The sequence below is a fragment of the Cupressus sempervirens genome, chromosome 11 (assembly GCF_028749045.1).
Source record: "Cupressus sempervirens isolate cs-2001-9-10 chromosome 11, ASM2874904v1, whole genome shotgun sequence".
NCBI classification, from domain to species: Eukaryota; Viridiplantae; Streptophyta; class Pinopsida; order Cupressales; family Cupressaceae; genus Cupressus; species Cupressus sempervirens.
The window spans coordinates 457,445,644-457,466,914 of NC_143128.1; the positions used below are offsets into that span (position 1 = coordinate 457,445,644).

General features: G+C 32.9%; 1 protein-coding gene across 1 annotated transcript; it reads right to left on the bottom strand.

Moving 5' to 3' along the window:
* Positions 1-2,793: 2,793 nt before the first annotated feature.
* Positions 2,794-4,096, bottom strand: LOC149530371 (uncharacterized). The gene is made up of 2 exons (XM_089810799.1): positions 3,214-4,096; positions 2,794-3,059 (listed from the first exon to the last, which is right to left on the bottom strand). Exon 1 carries the CDS (start codon positions 3,882-3,884, stop codon positions 3,282-3,284), a length of 603 nt encoding a protein of 200 aa, XP_089666925.1. The 5' UTR covers positions 3,885-4,096; the 3' UTR covers positions 2,794-3,059; positions 3,214-3,281.
* Between the last annotated feature and the right edge of the window lie 17,175 nt (positions 4,097-21,271).

The following is a 21,271-nucleotide window of genomic DNA, read 5'->3' on the forward strand; positions in this document are numbered from 1 at the left end:
TCTACTTCTGATCTTGTAGATTTGTTTCACATGAATATATCAAACTCAATTATAAAAATAGAAGAAAACAAATGTTTATCAAAAAAATATGTAAGACTAGATATCTCCTAAAAATTCATCCTATAAAAACAACAATCAGTCCATGAAAAAACTAGTTAAAGTTTTGCAACCCTATTAGGAGTTGAGAGATAAAAAAGGAAGCTCATTGTTTGAAGGTGAAAGTTATAGCCACCTTAAAGGACTCACTATTCAATATAGTAAATTATTTCAATAATGCTTCAACTATACATAACATCTCAATGCTTGGTTAGTTCCAGTAAATTTTTGATGTAGTTTTGACATCCAACATCAAGGCTTACACATCACAACAACATGACATCACATTGGATATCCTCACATAGCAAATTACTTTCCTTTATACCAATTAGATTTTCTATTCTAGTTGGTTCTTGTCAAATACAAAATTAAACCGTTATATACAAGAGTTAAGTCCATGGATGTCATCCCAAGAATGCTAAGTAATTGAATTACCAAGCCAATTTAATTTACTAATCTAAATTTCTCAATCAACAAAAACTATTGTATAGCACTGTATTCATGAACTAGTTCAACTTCGCACTTTTGTATCTCATATTGAAATATTGATGATCATAGAAGTACATCAAATACATCCCATATACCATATTCCTAAAGTTATAGACTAATTCGATATATCTTTTGTCGTTGCTCACCAAAATTGTCCAACTGTGTCTTGTGTTCCTTTGCTAGACTTAGGCATTTTTCACATGCATAACGTACCAAAATTTATCGCTAACAATAATGACTACACCAATTATGTATGTTCCCATCAATCACAACATCTATATGGTTGCATGTCATTCACTTGCCAATAGTTTGTGAAAATCACTTTAACTGCTTAATACTTTTCAAGGGTATATTGATTTACCCTTCCCCTCCTAGTATATTGGATGTTCAAAATATCAACACCATCAAAGAAAGCCATTACACCCACAAGAAAATTGAGTAAATTACTATTTGCCAACATGATAATCTGATAGGATGACTCAAGATTAAGATCATAGCTTAAGAAGAATGGTAACAAGGCTAGGTTCAAATGGCCTTTTATGATATCTACATTCAACCATTATTGAAGATTATTAAGGTTCACTCAAACCTATGAAGCCAAGTGGAATTGATTCTTTGTCCCTTGCACAACATCATACACATATGCATATGTATGTGTGCATGTATGTATGTATGAATGTGTGTGTGTGTCTTGACAATCAATGAAGGGAGAATCATACTATAGGCTATGAATCTCATGAATTAGTAATACGAAATCATCCCTCTTCACACGAACACACCAAGAAAAGGTCCAATGCAAATCTATTACGTAAAACATGTTAGTATCCTGACCATCCAAATATCATCACAAGAATCATGGGTTAGTCCATAATAATATATCATTAGCATTAAACATAATCATCATAGATCATAAATATATCTAAGAAACCATAAGAAATAATAATATTAAGATGAATCTATTTATCATATGCTTAAATAATCAAATGATATCATCATCATGTCTTATAACATGAAAGCGTCATCGATGGTCCATCACACAGATCAAGGTCCTAATCACATTAACAACTATAGAAACAGATGGAAGGGTATGAAAAAGCATAAGTAATTGACCTAAATACATTATATCATATATATGTCTTCAATAGTATCATCAAATCTTGAAAAATAATGTCATCATGAGTAGTCCACTAGAATATATCATATAAGTACCTCCACACATGCACACACACCCCCAAAATAATATCACACCCATAGAAGAAAAAAGAGAAACATGAAAAGGTGTTTCAACATTGATTACACTTAGCTCATTACCATCTAAGTATTACATGAAAGGGTATTACAGCCTTGACAAATATTGGTTTCTATCCATCCAAGACAAGTTCAGTGATTGGGCTCACCTTTTGTATTAGGATTCCTTTGTATGATCATTTCTTGTAGCATTAGCCTTAAAAATATTTCTCACTTGTCTTTTGTTTGAAAAATATCAATGAAAAACATGGAGACTAATATGAATTGAGCCATGTAGTTTTTCTTTTTACAAATTATTGACAAAAATTTAAAAGTCAATTATATATATTTTAAATTATTAAGATTTGTATTTAATATACTACTTTTAATAAATGTGATATCTTCTATTCAAAATGTGAATTTTCATACATTTGTGATAATTTTGAAGAGATAATTGACTAAAATGAAATCCAAAACAATTCTCTAAACAAGTTTCAATATTTGTTATATAAAACACATATACTTTGCAAACTCTCTACAAACATAAATATACACCAACACAATTGCATTTACTGTTTAATTAACTTTATTTTAATTTTATATTTTTATAACTAATTAAATAAGATTTTGCTGAAGTGAAGAAAATATGTCTGAAAGTGTGCAAACAAAAAATAAATAAATAACTTATTTACAACTTAATTCATATCTAAATTTGAATAACTTTTCTATGATAATGATATAAAGAAAAAATCACTTACTATTTCTTTGTGATAATTATTTTCTTCAGGTTATAGTATTGTGTAAATTTTCTGATCTCGTAAATTTGTTTTCCCTGGAACAGATCAAACTCCACGATAACAATAGAAGAAAACGGATAATATATGAAAAATAAATAATAATTAAGTAAAACTAGATATCCTCCTAAATATCGTTCCTATAAAATCAACAATCAATCGATGAAAAGAACAGATCAGATCAGGATCCATGCAAAATTCTACCAAGAGTCCAACATAATTCGTTTGATAAAGATTCCTTTGATGAAAAAAATAGCATAGTAGCTCTACCGTTCCAACTTCAGCTAGATCTAAGGAAATAAAAATAATTACAGACTATACAATATTTCGGTGGGCTTCATAGAGATGCCCTGTAACAGCCATCAAACAGGGGCCCATAGTTATTAAATTGATACATTGGGCAGCCCACAATTCCATCTTCAAATCCCTCTATCCATCTCCCCACCCACACACCTGCAAATCAATCCATGCCATAACAGATCTCAGATCTGGGAACTGCATTGCTTCTTCCTTGCCATCCTTAAACATAACAATCTAAGGAAGAAATTAAGTTTGGAAAAATAAGTCAATTTTGACTATTTAACACTTCCAAGTCTAAAAATCAAACCTTAATATCTGATAATGTTTAAGCCGTCCGCTTCTTCCTAAGCAACAAAGAATGCACAAAAACTGCACTCACTCAGCCACAGCCAAATCAGATGTCTTCAAGGGATTAGAGTCTCCATGGTCATGATCTTGACAAGCAACAGTACTATTACTAGTCCCACATTTAACCACAGTTCTGACACTCTCAATGAGGGCCTCTGTATTGGAATCCTGTGACAGAATCTCTGTGAGCTGCTCTGGTGTTATGACAAGCTTCACCCTCCACACTCCACTCCTCTGCTTAGGCAGCATCTCTATGCATGGCTTCTTCCACCTGCTCCCACTAGAGATGGTGTGTGTAGACATCCTTGGAAGGAGCTGATCTGAGGCGCATGGCAGCTGATGAAGCCCCTCCTCCTCCTCCTCCTCCTCTGGGTGGGTGAGGGGGAGGGGGAGGAGGTAGTAGAATTCACCATTGATGAGGTCCTCCTTGGGAGGGAGGGGGTGAGAGGAAGGAGTGAGACCAGGACCAAGGCCAAGACCACCATGGAAGATACCATGGCCAGGGTAGTCATTGGTGATGCATTCAGCAGTAAGTGGTCCATCAAACTCCATCACCCCTCCACTGGGGGTCATCACTTTAATGGCTTCCTCCTCCTCTGCAGCAAAACTCCCAAATGCACAATTCCCCATCAAAGAACAATCCCCTGCCTCCCTCCCTTCCTTCCTTCCCAATCTACCACTTTCTCAGTCCATCCCTCATTAATATATGGAAAAGTATGCACAAGATGTTTTTTATATATGAGAATGCAAGGTGCTACAGTGTTGTAAAACAGTGGGAGTTATGGCAAGGAATGTTTGCAGGTGCTTTTTAGGCTGATTATATAAATGTAGGTGGGTATGTTGTTTTATTCTCAGTGGAAGTGGGATTTTGAAGAAACCTTGCAACCGACGGTCCAGAGAAATCCTCGTCTTGTCGACATTGTTGGACAAAAAGGGAATTGAGTGGGCTCCATGGTTGTCTCACCACATCATGGCAATCTTCTTTTGTTTTTGACATTTGGAATCTCATGCCTTCAATCCGTTTCCAACTTAGAATAGATCAATTATAACCTTCACCTTTAGTTTTAGCTGGTCCAGAAGTATAATATTGATTAGTCACAACCAGCTGACCATACCACATGCGCAAAAGCATTCAATCAACATTTTCACAATTGTTGGGACTTACAATCACTGCTTTTCTTCTTTCCACCCACCCGGTTCATTTTAGATTGGTGTAATAGTGGAAATTTTCATATTCGTATCTTCTTTTCACTATTATAGGACTTTAATAATAAGTACATATTCAATGTATCTTTAGTTGAGAGGATATGGGATTCACAAGTATGATAAAAAACCTTCAGGGTTTCAGCTGATGTTGTAGGTAGTATATTTTTAATGCCTCTTTTGAGAGGATATAGGGTTCACATGTATGGTAATTATTAATTTTGACTATTGACATTAGTTCACTAAGTTTCAGTTGATGCTTTAGGCAGTCTAAATGGTGGGTTGAGCTCTTCATTTCATGTGGCATGTGGATAAAGGTCCATTGCACATCATGCAAATGAGTTGTGTGTCTTTGTGTTGGTGTTCTTGTGTCATGAGTTTTTGATATTTTTATGTTTATTGTAAATCATATTTTTTGATGTTTTATAACTTACATATTTCTACAAATGACAATTATATATTAGAACAATATAGTTAAGATAATTTCATTCTGATTTCCTTTTGTTCTATAACATTATTTCTCCAACTTCTATCACATCTACATCAATATTGTAGAACCCCCTTGCTAAGAATATCATATTGAATGATAGAGGGTTTTTATTTAAAGTTGACCCATCTCTTTAACAATCTCTCTCATGCAACATATTGTTGTTGTTTTGACTATAGTATTTTACATTATTAATAAGATTTGTCCACTCCAAAAGAGTGTTTGTAGCAATTTGAAATATCAAAATTACTTTAGGCTTTTTTATGAGAATTAATTATATTTGTTTGTATTTATTGCAAATGATTTTGAAGTTGGAAGGATTTTTCTCTAAAGCTTTTTCCACATCTACATTTTGCTAGAGTTTTTGGGAGATGTCTTCTTGAACAATGGCAACTTCTTCTCACATGTTCTATAATATTCTCTTTATTAGATAGTTTCATAATGAGTTGGTATTATTATTCATTTTAAGCTCCATTACTGCTTGTTCTTTTTATATTTTCATGTAATAACAGTGATTGTGACATATTCTCTTTATATTTCCAACCTTTAGTCTCTTTTGTTGAGTTGTGAATATTTGAATTTCTATTAGGTTTCACATTTAGCTTTCCACCTTCTTGGATAATCAATATCAGAATCTAATGTCTATATTTAGTTTCACATATTCTATTTGTCCATTGCCATCTATGTCTATCTCATTACATCATTCATTTCTTTTTCCATACACATTTGGATGGCGATAGATATAATCATTGGTATTCTAGTATTCATGAATCTATTTCACCAAGCGTTCCTTTTAGTTCTAGACACTCATAGGATTAGAGTGAAAGCTCATCTTTAATCTACTACCTATGTGACTAACCATGGAGATTCAAGAACCAAAATAGATGCTCAATAATTTCATCGAGTTTCCTAACAGTGATCTATAATCTTTTTGTTTTAACTATTTTTGGTAATTTTGTTCATGTGTTGTGACTTGTCATAACATAAACTTAAGATTGAAAATTTGGGGATCTTAATATGTCATCAAGAAGTTTATATTTTAGAAACTCAAAAGAGCATATTTGTAGATGCCTAAAATGGCCCCTTTATGAATTATTAATTAATATAAGTCTTATAATCAATTAAATTTGATTTTATTATTACCTATCCTAATAATATAATTCATTTCAATAATCAATTGTATTATTTTACCTTTTAGCTAATTATTAATTGAACATATCTCATCCCATTTCCCTATAGTTTTATTAATACCAATTAATTAGCCTAGAGCCTAAACCCTCCACCTTTTTGTAAATCGTACCCACCAATTAATCCTTCATCAACCATTCTCTCTAATTAGAATTTGGATCACACATGAGGATATTTTCAAATTTCAAATTAACCCACCTCTTCTAGACTTATTATAAATAGCCACTTTATCTCTTACGCTTGTGTCCCCTGCTTATAATTTTCATCATCTTCCCGATGTTTGTTCACAATTGTGTGAGAACATTTAGTCCTTCCACATGTCACAAGGAGAAACCTTTAATCCATGTCTTTCCCTTGAATCATTCCTCATTTTCCATTCACCATCGAATCTTGGCCCTTGATTTCCCCCATGAAAAATCTATAAAGTTAGTCATTTTCTTTCATTCCTCTATGCCTCTTATTCATACATATAATTGTTATATTGTTAGACTAATGATCTACCACATTCCTCCTTCACAAACATCATCAACATTTATCATTTGAGGTTTGCATGTACTTGTTGAGTAGTTTAAGTTTGTAACTTATTTTATTTCATCATATCTTCATGCATATTAATGTCATTTATATGGTTTACATGTTCATGTTTGAATATTCTTAGTTTATATGTTTGCTTTGTTTTATGAGATTTTTATGCAATACAACATGTTTAATATTTAATTTCATCTTAATCCATTTGCAAACGTAATTTCTCAAACTAACAAATGCTTGGAAGACCTTATGCTTCAATTTATTTTCATTTTGAAATTTTTGTTAAGTTCTATATGACAAAATGCAAACCTTCTAGATTTCTTAGAACCCTTTTAAACAAAAATTTGGAAGCTACTTCAAACATTTAGGACCCTAATGGAAAGGGGCAATGGGCCATTGCATTTCTTCCAACTCCTTGTGATAATGATTTGTCAAATGCTTGAATTGTGCAATGTATGTGTTGTTAAGGGCTACTAAGGGTTTGAAAGCCACAATAATGTAAACACCTTCACCAAAGGTTCCCAATGACTCCTATGGTTTCTCCCAACCCAAACATATCAGATCAAACTACTTACAGAGTTTTGACTGACAATTCTAACTCAAAATGCAGATACGCTAGGCCTAATTGATAGTTAGCCCTCTAGTGACTAGAAACAATTTTTTTCTCCAACTTTTTCCAAAGGATCTCTAAAAATAATGACCTTTTGGTATCCCATTTGGCTCTACTCAACATACCAAAAGGACTTTACCAAGTGTTTTGGACCAAATATCAGAACCAGTCAACTATGACTATTTTTTGCCTAAAAATAAGGCACATTTACAGAACTATGTGCCAAAATTTCTACCAAACTCTATAAATTTTTAGAGAGCCTTAGTTTGATCCTAATTAAAGGATTCTAACATCAATTTGGATCCACATAAAATCTAGACCCAAAGCCCCAAAATTATTACCAAACCTCAACCCAAACTAAGGCTTGGTCAATGTCACATTTTCCAGTCAAATTCAAAACACCCAATGGTTTATCCACCTTCCCATTAAAATAAAAAACCACTTTGAATCATTAAGTATAGACCGCTAATGGTTAGATAGACTACTGTTATAGCCACCCCTCCAATTTGTGTCCCTTCAACATACAAACTTTAATGATGATCACCAAACCTTCTCACTTTCCTACAATTTCTTGTTAGTGTGACATTATACAAGTTAAGATATGATCATTCCATGGGGATCAGGTTCTTATGTCCATGGAATGATCATTCTTCCATGAGAAAATTCAAAAACTAGTTAAAGAAGTAGAGTGTATTTATGAATTCTATCATCACTTACTTGAATGAACACACTTGCAAAGGTCTCAAAACTTTCACCAAGCCTTATTTGGATATTTACTGATGTGTCCAACTCATGATTTATGCTAGGGAAGAAAGATCAATCAAAATGAAACATGAATTTTCCAAAATAGCTAACTTTTTATTTCTTTTCCTGAACTAGTCTATACAAAATATTGTCCTCTATACCATGATCATGCCCCTCTACCTTAACCAGGCTATGTAGGGTGTGTTTCAACTTCCACAATTGATCCAAATTTGTTGGAGATCATTTACAACATTTTTAGGGCTCTAAATCAACTTTCCCTCCAAAACTACTAATTAATAGAATTTCTAATTTCTAATTTCTAACTTGCATTTCCATGCTTTAGTTATTCAAACTTATTCAAATTTGCTCCTTTTTTCATCCTATCTTCTAATGAGCCTATCTACAACCCCTTTTGAACCAATTAGAGCCTAATTACCCTAATTAGGTACTATTTTCCTCTCATACATTCAAATTGATAATAAGGCCCTTATGAGGACCTTCAAGAGTTATAGATTTTACATCATTTTGATCATTAATTACATAGGGCCCTGATTGACCTTGAAACATTACAATTGACCTTAAATGGTGTCTCCTTGCCTCCTTCTTTGCTTGGACTCTTCATATAGTCTTGGTATTCTCTACGTACTCTTGCACCATGCAACCATCCTACAAATGAACTCTTTTCTAAAGAGTTAAAGGGCATTGTCATTCTACTAGCAATCCTCAATGATGGCACTCTATAACTTGTTTTCCTTCTATCAGACATCTCTTGATTCATTCTCTGTGTCCCTTCACACACATTGTTAGCAGATTTTTTTTTTTCAAAAGATTACAACTATTAGACTATGATTTAATTTGGACAATCATCAACATCTTTCTCCCTCTGCAACTATTTGGGATCCAACTAATCCTTTCCTTTTTGTGGAATTCTTTCTCCCTTCTCTTGGAAATAAAAATGTCACCACATTATGTCAGCCATTACTCCATTTCCAATCCTCTTCAATCGCCCTGTTGCAACTTTATTTGTTTAGCCCTCAACAATATATCCTTTCATTTCTCTATTAGATTTGACCACCAAAAAAGATGTATTTTCCATGAAACCACCTACCACAAGTATTCTCTTCATTTTCTCATGTAAATGAATATGTTTCTTATCCCCAAAACATATGATTCTTGATTCAAATTTTCCATTTCCTTACAAAGGTTTTAAAACATGATTTTTCTATTTGTGTGAACAATGTAGGTGCTCCTATACCTATCATGGATAGTCCTCCTTTTTTATTTACATGGCCTTCCAAGTAGTACATGAGTGTGTCATAGGTACTACATCATAGAGAACTCTTTCTTTATACTCACCAAGTCTAAAATTGACAAAATCTTGTTCCTTAACCACAATGGCCTGCTCATCACTGACCCATGTTTCTTTATATGGCTTGGGGTTTTCAAATATCATCAAATTCAACTTCTCAACCTTTTTTCTTGAAATTAGTTTGTCAAAATATCCTAAATCAATAATCATCTTGCAAATTTTACCTTGGCTTAGCCAATTTCTCCTAAAAATGGAAACCTATGGCTTTTGTTGTTGTAACACTCTTCCTTTCCTCACCATAAGGAAATATCCTTCAGTATAAGGCTCTACATCTATAATTTTTTGTTCAACAACTTCCTTGCATTCTTCTTCCATTGATCCTTGTGTCAAGGTAACTCTTTTATTTGTCCTCTTTGTATTTTTATCAGGACATTTATAAAAGGGATGCCCTTCCTCTCCACATGCATAATATCTACCATTGAAATTACTTTCTCATCTACCATACTTGATACCTCCTCTTTGTCCACTTATTGCCTCATTCATAGGATCCTTTCCTTTTTCAAGGCTATTTTGACCCTAACCTTCATTGAACTTACCTCCTCTACCCATGTTTGTTTGGTTCCTTCCTCCACCTTGGTTCTCGTGCCTCATCCTTAACTTCTCCTCTGCTCTAATGGCTAGTTTGTAACACTCCTCAAATAGTTTGGGGGCATTCAAGGTTATTTCATCTTGAATTTTGAATCTTAACCCATTAATGTATGTTTTTACCTTTTATTCCTCCTCTTCATCATGGGAAACTCTTATGTCTAACTACTGAAATGCCTTTGTATATCTCTCAACATCCATGCCCTTTTTCCTTAGACCTTGTATTTTTTCTATGATTGGAATTTGTAGTCCCTTAGAAGGAATTTATCCCTCATCCTACTCATCATCCTTTTCCATGAAAAAATATTAGGAAACTTCTTCTTCCACCTTTCTTCCTATAAATAATCCCACCAAAGTTAAGCATGTCCTTTTAATCTAGAGTTTGCAATCTTTACTTTGTGCTCTTCTTTCACATGCTCACAGTTCAAGTAGTTCTCTATTGCACTAAACCAGTCAATGAGTTCATTTTTTCTCATCTTTCCATCATACATAGGGATGCTTTATTTCTCCATGTAATTCTTAGACTTGATATCTTTGATCAACTTTTCCATCCTAGTATCATCAGGATCCATCTCTTTTCTAGGTGCTCTTTCTTCTTCTTCAACCTCATCTTCTCCTTCATCTTCATCTTCATCTTCATGACCAGTGTTATCTTTCTTGTTTTTTATCTTATTTGACTCTCTTCTTGTCTTATCCATCTCTTCCTTCATCTTTCTAATCTCTTTAGCCTATTATGCCACAAATTTTGCCAATTGTATTTTTGTCATACTTGGAGGCATGTTTTGGGCCTCTTCAAAGTATCCTTCTTATGACATATACTCACTCTCATTCCTAAAATATTCTATTTTCCTCTTACACCACTCTAGTGTAGAGGGGCAATAGGCCAGTATATTTTTTCCAACTCTTTCTAATAATAATTTGTCAAATTCTTGAGTTGTGTAATGTATTGTGTTGTTAAGGGCTACTAAGGGCTTGAATGATATAACTATGTAAAGACCTTCATCAAAGGTTCCCAATGAGTCCTATATTTTCTCCCAATCCAAACACATCAAATAAATCCACTTGTAGAGTTTCAACTATCCATTCTATTAGTAAACTCAAAATGATGATACACTAGGCCTAATCGATAATTAGCCCTCCAGTAACTGAAAGCAATTCTTTTCTCCAACTTTTTCCAAAGGACCTCTTAAAAAATAACCTTTTTGGACACCCATTTGGCTATACTCCCAAATTTCAAAAGGACTCTACCAAGTGTTTTGAACCAAATATTAGACCAGTCAAATGTGACTATTTTTGGCCTATAATGAGGGCATATTTACAAATGAAATATATGAAAAACTTACTCCCAAACTCTATAGATTTGTATAGAACCTTAGTTTGATCCTAGTTAAAATATTCTTACATCAATTTGGATTCACAAGTAATATAGACCCAAAATCCCCAAAACTTTTACCAAATCCTTGTCCAAACTATAGATTTTTTAATGTCACCTTTCCTAGTGAAATTAAAAACACCTAAAGGTTTACCCATATTTCGCTTGACATAATAAACCACTTCCAATCATAAAATATTGGCCTCCAATAGACAAATAGGCTACTACTATATCTACCCCTCCAATTTGTGTCCCTTCAACATACAAACTTCAATGGTGATCACCAAACCTTCTTTCTTTCCTGTAATGTTTTTTTAGTGTGACATTATTAAAGTTATTACATGACCATTCCAAATGGATTAGGTTTCTACATCCATGGAATGATCATTCTACCATGAGAAAATGTAAAATTAGTTAAGGAATAGAGCCAATTTCTAAATTCTACTAGCACTTACATGAATGAACACACTTATAGAGGTCAAAAAGAATTCACTGAGCCTTATTTTTATGTTTAATGATGTCTCAAACTCATGACCTATTTCATGGATTAAAGATCAATCAAAATGAAGCATGAATTTTCCAAAACAACTAACTTTTTATTACTTTTCTTGAACCATTATGTACAAAATGGTGTCCCTCATACCATGATGATGCCCCTATGCCTTGAATAGGCTATATAGGATTCCTTTCATCTTCCCCAATCTATCCAAATAAGTTGGAGTTCATTTACAAAATGTTTAATCCTCTAGATCATTTTCCCTCCAAAGACTACCAACTATTAGAATTTGAAATTCAAATTTCTAACTTACATTTCCATGCTTTATTTTATTCAAACTTATTAAAAAATAAATCATATTTTCATCCTAATGTCTAATTAACCTATTGAACACACTTACAGAGGTCAAAAAGAATTCACCAAGCCTTCTTTTTATGTATAATGATGTCTCAAACTCATGGCATATTTCATGGATGAAAGATCAATCAAAATGAAGCATGAATTTTCCAAAACAACTAACTTTTTATTGCTTTTCTTGAACCATTATGTAGAAAATGTTGTCCCTCATACCATGATGATGCCCTTTTTGGCCTAGTTTTTCACCCTTTATGATTTTGTTACACTCTATAGTGAAAAACCCAAGCTTTGTGTTTAAAATTTAAGAATTTTTTTAAAACCCTAGATGAAATCTTTCAAATTTTATAAACCCTTATTTTTATGCCCTAGTTCTCAAATTCATGGAAAGTAATATTTTACATAACATGCAAGAAAACCTTTATCCTAAGTTTTCATTTTCTAGTATTTTATTCTTTTTAAATTACTTTTCACAAAATAAGACCCTTTGCTATAAGTAGTGCCCTAACCATGGTTATTTTCTTAAGCATTTGGCAAAAAATCTTAACTATGATGGTTTGCTTCAACCAACCATTGATCTTTCCAAGATCAATGGTGAGTGCATGCCCACATTCAGAATTTGTATGAATTTTAGCAAATGTGGGTAAGTTCCTTTGTGCCATGTAGCACTTAGTGACATTGAGTTTTAAATGCACTGCAAAGACTATAGAACATCAGAACTTGTTAGAGCTTGTCATAATCTTTATAGAACTTTCGTAGATTTATCAGTACATGTTGGAATTTTTGGAAATTTCATTGGTCAAGATAGACATGAGAGACACTTTTGGGTGTCATATCATTGAACTGTTGATCTTTGGAAGATCAGTGTTGGGCATATTACCGCTTTGTGAAGATGCACAGAGTTTACCTAATGCGGTAAAGCACCCACTTGACACATAACATTTGATGAGGTCATGGGCCCACATTTCTTAAAAGATAGTAATGTGGCATGTATAGTTGGTAATTGTTAGAACACGTTGGAAAATGACAATGCATTTATGGGATGATCTTGCTAACTGGATCCATAAAGGGCAAGATTTATAGCACCATTGATCTTGAGAAGATTAACGAGTAGTGCTTACCCACAATATGAAAGTGAAGGAATTTTAATCAAAGTAGTAAAGTGCCTGCATGCCATTTGGCAAAGTGGGACTGATCATTAAGGAGATTTTTGAATCATGCTAGGGTGGAAAATCATGATGATATGGAGCATAGTGATTGGTAAGACAGTACATGTATTTGTCAGGCCAGAAGTGAGTGTACTAGTGGGGTTGTAATTCTAAAGCCATAATTGTAAAGTTGTAATGATTTTTCATGATCATCGATCTTTGGAAGATTGACGATGAACATTTCACCACTTTGCATGAAAATGACTGAACTTTAGTCAAAGTTAGGAAGCGCCTACTTTATGTGTGGAAAATCTTTTAAAGTTTTAATGAAGCTTTTCTAAATTTAAATTAGGTTGTCTGATGCTTCATGATCGACAAAGGAAATTTAAAATATAAGGCATGACATGAAAATTGACTATTAGAAGCATTAATTTTGTTCAGTGCCACTTCATGCAACCTTAATGCTTCAATAAAATTTGGAATTCACCGTTATTGAGCCACAAGATCATAAAATTCTGACAACACAAGCATTTCCAAGAGCTAGGGCAAGAATTTTTTTAGGGTTTTCAGTTATTTGTAGAGTGATTTACAGAGACTAAAGGGAAAAAAAGTAGTGGGTAAGTTATCTGGACTTCAAAAAATTAAGAAGTTGTGATTGTATTAGGGTAAATTGCAAACAATGCCTCCATGCAAAGATTTTTTTGGCAAGGTGGATTACTTGAAAAGAGCAGTTCATGACAATTTTCTACAACAATTGCCTCCATCAGTAAATGAATTAACAAAAGGTAGAGAATTTTCCCTAGGTTATTAGTCAGTGAGGGTTTGTATGATAAGGCAAAATACTTAAGGGATGTAGAAGTCTCTATGGGAGGCTTAGAACTTTTCAAGAAGTTGCAGAATAGAATTTGGATACTCCAATAAGCAATGTATGGGAATTTGATATAAGAAAATTTATTTTCCTTGGAGTCTTCTTTGATGGTGACCTACTAGTAGGTATGGCCAAGAAATATGATCCAATTACTAGGGTTTTAAAGAACCATGTAGGGGATAACCTATTTAGGGTTTCACCCAAACTGATTAGAGAAGTATTCAAGCTGAACCCTAACCATATTATTCATGAGAAAATTGACATAGAAGACTTTCAAGCTAGATATGATGCACAATAGACATATCTAAGGGGAGGGCTATTACAACAACATTTTGTTAAGATTGGATCATTGCCTTTAGTCATACTAAATACCCTAGAACCCTTATTGAAAAAGTTTTTTAATCCTAGGGTGCAAGCCTATATTTCTCTCTTTGCAAAATCTCTGGAATGGATGAACAAGATCACATCCAAGGCTCTATTGTTCTTATTATATCTCAAACTCTATAGTATGGAATGAGTTCAATTTTGGATTTTGCTACTTCTTAGCTGAAGAAATTTGTAATGGTCTAATTGGAATAGCTCAGGCTAAAGTTAATAGGCCCTTTTGCTGGTATTCAATGTTAATTTATATCTGTCTATATAAAGGAGTTACTTTCTTCTCCAAAGAAATGAAATTGGAATTGGAAAGAGATGGAGAAAGGCTCCTAGTTCAGTTGTGGAGTGCAAACATGACATGGGAGGTTATTGATGCCAACTTTGTTAGATTTGACAGGTATTTTTCTTCAAGACTCAGATTGTTGTTGAGAGGGGATAGCCAAAGAATACCACATCCCCTATTAGAATTAATCAAACCTAAAGATCATGTCAAAGGGTTGTTGGCAAGTCATAATTGGGGAGATATCATCCCATATGATGTTTCTACTATTTTTAGAGTTTATGGCTTCTAGGGAAAACCCCATGTATTACCATACCAGGTGCCTTTGAAGGTAGGAATTGCAATATTATTATAGAAAATTGGATCAGTTGATGAGATGGATTTTTTAGGAAGATCCAAAGGTAATTTCTTTATAGTGGCTACTATCATTCATGATTTTGTGTTTGTTAAGAAGGGATGGAAAAATTTGGAGAAATTTTTAGATAAATATTAGATGGCCCAATCTCATGCCTGTTTTGTTGATTTAGAAGTATTCTATGACCTCTTTAGGGAAAGAAGTAAGGCTAAGGTTCAAACACAAATTGTATATTTTCCTGAGGATATAATTAGAAATAATTTCTCTTTGCAAGAACAAGAGATCATAAAAGAAAAATGGATAGCCAATGACAAAGTCTTAGACTTTATAAATTCTTTTGAGCCAAAATATGATCCCTTGTTAGATTAAAAACATTGGGGAATGAAAATAGATGTGTTAATGAATAACTTTGTTGGGATCATGTAAGCATTAAATGAGAAGAAAGAGGTTATAACAAAAGCATATCTAAACAGGGCTACTGAGTTGGAGAAGAGGATGGCCAGAAGAATGATTGTGACTCTAGGTCAATATACATTGCAAAGAAAGGCTAGATATGTTGTGGCCCAGAATATACAATATGCCCCTCCATACAAGAGGCCAAGGTTAGAAAGCCCACTTGGTATGAATGCCCCCAAGAAGCAGAGGTTGGAACAACGTTCATCTTCTCATGTAGGATAATATTCACCATCCCAGACTCCACTCAAAATAGATGATGAAGAATCTCTGAGAGAATAGATGAGACAAATTGGAGGAGAAGGGGACATTGTCATTATAATTGCTGATATTGAAGGAGGAGTACCTAAAGAGCCTCCTATGCCATCTTTTGATCTTACCATTTTTGACTATAGAGGTAGGGAGATAGACCTTGTAATTGCATAGGCTTCTAAAAAATTTATTAATGATGAAAACTTCATAAATTCTAGAGCCTTTGCACAATTTTTGTGGAGGAGAAACATTGGCAATTTTCAGGCTAAATTTAAATCAATAAAAGAAGAGCAACCAAATAAGTTGGACTCTAAGATTGAGGAAGAGGTTAAGGCCAACTTCAACGAGGAATTTTCACAACTAACCCATGAAGGGGGAAGGCAACTATTAAAAGATTCAAGAGTTTTATATTGCCTGAATGGGACATAGCCAATGCTATGATTTTCTATTCTATTAGGAAAGAAAGGGATATTCAATATAAAATTGAGGAGGAAATTTTGCAAGCACATAGAGGGTTAAAATACAACAATGATCACCAAGCATTGGTGATATGGTCCATTGAGAAGAGAGACAAGACTAGGATACAAGAAGTCTCTAGTGTTGAGCATATAGGTAGTATCATTGTTTATAGGGAAAATGAGGTAGACAATGAGAAGGTGACAAAAATGACTAGGGAAATGATGGATTTTGGGGTGGTAGTTGTTGAGAAGGATAAGAGTAAACTCCAAGAATTAAAATGCCAAGTTTGAAAAAATATTAAATGCATTTGAGGAGAGAGGGAACAAGATACATTAGTTGGAGACTCAAGTAACCCAAAATGGATAAACAATTAGGAAAGAGAAAAGTGGGAGAGTCAAGAAGGCCTTGAATCACTTATCCTTGCCCCCCAGTTGAACTATTCAAGTCAACTCCTATTATAGAGTTACCAAATACCCCAAAGAGGCCAGAGTTCTATATTGCTAAGGAATCTAAAGAAGAAAAGAATAAACTCTAGAACCTGCATATAGAGTTGAATGATTTATTTGATGAAAAAATCAAGAAAACAATCTTATATTTAGTAGATAAGATTGATTGGCCAACATTCATGAGCAATTGGTAAAAATAATAAACATGTGGGAAGAGATGAAAGATGGTGAAGATGCTTTAAAACCCATCATGAATAAATAGGGTGGGAGGGATAAACATATCACCCTTTTGTGTATCTCAATTATTAGTCTATCGTGTGAATAGATAGAATTTTTTTTTTGATGTGACTAGTAACTTGTCTGAAATTTGATAAAAAAGAGTTGCAGTGCAAAAAAGAATAATGATTTGTCTTTCTAAATATATAGGTGAGAAGTTTGAACTCTTTCCCCATGCACTTAAAAAGATAAATAGAATAAAAGAAAAGGAAGAATGGGGAAAAGAATTAGATGATTTATTCTGCCAAAGAATAAATGGAGTCATAAGTGAAAAGGGACATTTGCTATGGGAAATGACAAATGAGGAATTGGTTAAAGTGTAGCTATTTTATAAATCCATTGGAGAAGAATTTGTTGAGATAAATAAAATAGGGGATTTTGTGATTAAGAAGTAGCGTGAGGTCTTAAGTTTTGATTGGCCTAATGACACAATTCTCAACAAATGGATGGATGATTTTGTACATGCAAAGCAAATGGAAATAGAAGAAGATGATGTGGAATAGGATGAGAATAAAATAGTTGATACACCAGTACATATAGAAGAAGACAAAGAAGAGCAACCAATTTTGGAGATTAGTACAGTGGTCCCAACTGATGATATGGCAACTGAGGAATTAGATATAGCTATTGTTTTAATAGTACATGATGATATGAATGGAGAGCCTCAAGTTGAAGTAAGCCTACAACAAGCAAAGCCAAATACATCACAAAAAAATCTTCTTTTGAGAAATAGAAACAACAATGAAGCCAATCATTAGTTTCCTATCAATAAAAAGGTGCAACAAAAGGTGTAACAGAAAGTGGTCCCGCAAAAGAATATTTATGATGTAAAGTTTTTCTATTGTGCAAAATTTTGTCTTTTATGATAGTAACAATGTAAATATATTTCTGTCTTATGGACAACTATCAATATTCTCTAAGACTAAAGCTTGTTGCATCTCACACTATATAAGTGAGATTCCAAGGCTAGAGAAAGGGTCTGAGCCATTTACAATTTTAGTTTTAACTAAGTTTTGTTCGGTCCAGTCTTTGATGTAAACTTCATGATGTATTTTCTCTGCAGGTATCTAAGAATGCATTGATGTTACAAGATCTTGATGTCTTATCTTGAGTCATTTTGAGTACTATTATAGTTGTTATACAATTTTCAAAGGAAATTAATACAAAGATGAACTGCCCCCATATCTTGTCTTTCTGAATCTTGTCTCCATTTTTATTACCTAGTTATCTTGAAATTGCATGAGCAAAGCTTATTCAATTGAATGCAATTAGGCTAAGTTGTATATCATTCTCACTATTGCTTTTAATTCAATGAATTAGTAGGACTTCCATGGTAGTAGAGAGGATATATGTAAGAATGAGTTTCAATGAGAATTGATGATAATATTGATTGTAATGCAATTAATTAGGTTCAGAATTTGAATAGACTTTGAATCCCAATGGATGAGGCACTAATCAATTAATTCAATCTATATATGGAAAAACCATGAATAATCATCAAGCCTAAAATCAAAATCAATTTTACTTTAATCTTTGAAGAATGTCAAAGCTAGTCAGCACTTGTTTACATGTAGCTTTTGAGTCTTACTTAGCTATTATTGCCCAAAATTACCTATAGATCTAAGAAGAATTGTGACCAACCTGCTATATGGGATGTGTATTGTTGTAAAATGCCATAGAATTAGTGAAATATGTATGTAATATCAGGTTGTAGATCATTCATCCCTTAGGTGTACCCACCTTGGTTTTGTAGAGCCAAAAGAGTAAAAAATCTTTCATGATTTTGTTGAAGTTGGGTCAAGATCTGAAGAACATATAACTAGTTATGGGAAGTAGCTAATCCTTAGGTTAGTGTGATCTTTATCATCTTGGTGTTAAGTATTTTTTTTTTAATAGTGAAAAAACACCAATAGCCTCTGTGCCTTGAATAAGTTATATAAGATTCCTTTCATCTTCCCCAATCTATCCAAATCTGTTGGAGTTCATTTACAAAATTTTTAATCCTCTAAATCAATTTTCCCTCCAAAGACTACCAAATATTAGAATTTGAAAATTCAAATTTCTAACTTACATTTCCATGCTTTATTTTATTCAAACTTATTAACAAAAAATCCTATTTTCATCCTAAGGTCTAATAAATCTATCAAAGACCTCTTTTGAAACAATTAGAATCCAATGGCCCCCATTAGGCACTATTGGCCTCTCGTACATTCAAATTGATCATAAGGCCCTTATTAGGACCTTTAGAAGCTATACATTTTACATCATTTTGATCATTATATAGGGCCATGATTGGCCTCAAAATATTCCAATTGACCTTCAATGGTGTCTCCTTTCCTCCTTATTTTCTTGGACTCTTCATGTGGTTTTGGAATCCTCTAGGCACTTCTGCACTAGACTCAAACCATAAAATTTGCAAACTTGTTGATTTCTTAAAGTGTATAGGTGGGAATCAATGACTATCATATATAGTGATTTAAACACTAATCCAACTCACTTCTCTCACTTTTTTTTCATTTTTTGCCTACATTTTACTTCACTTTCACAACATCTATTTCTCTAACTAATTCTAAAGTTATAAGAAATATTTTCCTACATTTGTATATTTTTCCCCAATTTCTTTATTTTCTTTTCATTTTCAAAGAACTTGAGGTTTTAAAAGTTTTGTTCCAATCAACATTTCTTTATTATAATATTTTTTATCTTTACTTGTCTAATTCAATTTATTTTTTTACTGTTTCTTAAATGTTAATTTATAATTTTTTAATTAAACATTGTTTATCAATTGTACTACAATCATAATTCGCATCAGTACATATGGCTTAATTAGTTCAATATATACCAACTCAAAAAAATAGATTTTGTCCTACTACTAGATTGTGTAAAATTAATATCATATAATTTGTATACTGTCACTATATGAAAACTAACTAGTTGGTTTGCATTAAACTTCTTGAACAAAATATATAGCCATTCCTTGCTAGATATATAATATAACTTCCCATTAATTGATTCCTTAGAGGTTCCTACTTTGTAGAATATATTTACATTGACAAATATATAAAATATGTTCATATTAATAATGATTTTATATTTTACCACTCTTGGTATATAACTATCCAAGTCCCTCCAACCAATTTGAGAATCAATAGATCATACCTCCTCATTAGATCTAGCTAGTTCAATGGAAAATTTAGGTGTACTTACATGGTATCTTACATTTTATGAATTAGTGGTTGTCTTTTAGGTTTTTGATGCATTTTCATTGTAAATCTTCTAGAAATATTTAAGCACCTTCAAGAAATGCACATTATCAAAATTATTATAAAGTCATGAATGATAATATTTTACTTCTTCCTTAATAAATCTTACCATAACATCACTATTCAACTTCATAAACTTTCACCATAAATTTTCCATCATCACTATATTGGCATAGCTAATGTAGATCTCTTCAAGCATATGTTGATTGTTGTTGGATTAGTTATTGTATTTTCCATGATGTAGAAAATCAAGTGTGTGGTTGATTTGTGTGATGAGTTAACATGTGTGATGGATATGGGAGACTTAGAGATATTTTTTAATTTTGTATATATTATTTCATCTACTATACATAAGTATTGAGTGAGTTATATTTGAATGAAGTAAGAAAATGCAACTAGGTTGAATAGTTTATGAAAAATAGTGAATTATTTGATAGGTATATAAAATCTATGATGTTTAAAGTGATGAAATTCAAGATTGATGATATTTACTTAGTTTTTGGCTGATGGTCATATATGTGGATGATTTGGTTTATAGGAAGGCATGTCTTGGGCCAATCGAAGATAGTTAAGGAAGGAAAATGATGAACAAGTTGCACTTTTGTGCATGATCTTGGAGTGGTAACATTTAGGTTTTTTTAGTAGATTATTCACAATGATGAGTTGGTGAGGCAATGATGTGGAGCCAGCAATTTTTTATGGATTTATTATATGTTGGTAGTTTTGATGGAATTTCTTGGAAGTGTGTATGTTCATTGTAAAAAGTAAAATTGCAAGATGGTGTTTGTTTGATCAATATGCAATTAAAATGGTTGATCTCATGTGGTACATGTTGGAAACTACAATTGGAACAATTGTTATGTTGTCATTGGTATCAAACCTACTGGAGAGATATTTACTAACACT

Coding starts and splice junctions, on each gene's coding strand:
- LOC149530371 (XM_089810799.1), bottom strand. CDS start 3,884: ATGGGGAATTGTGCATTTGGGAGTTTTGCTGCAGAGGAGGAGGAAGCC.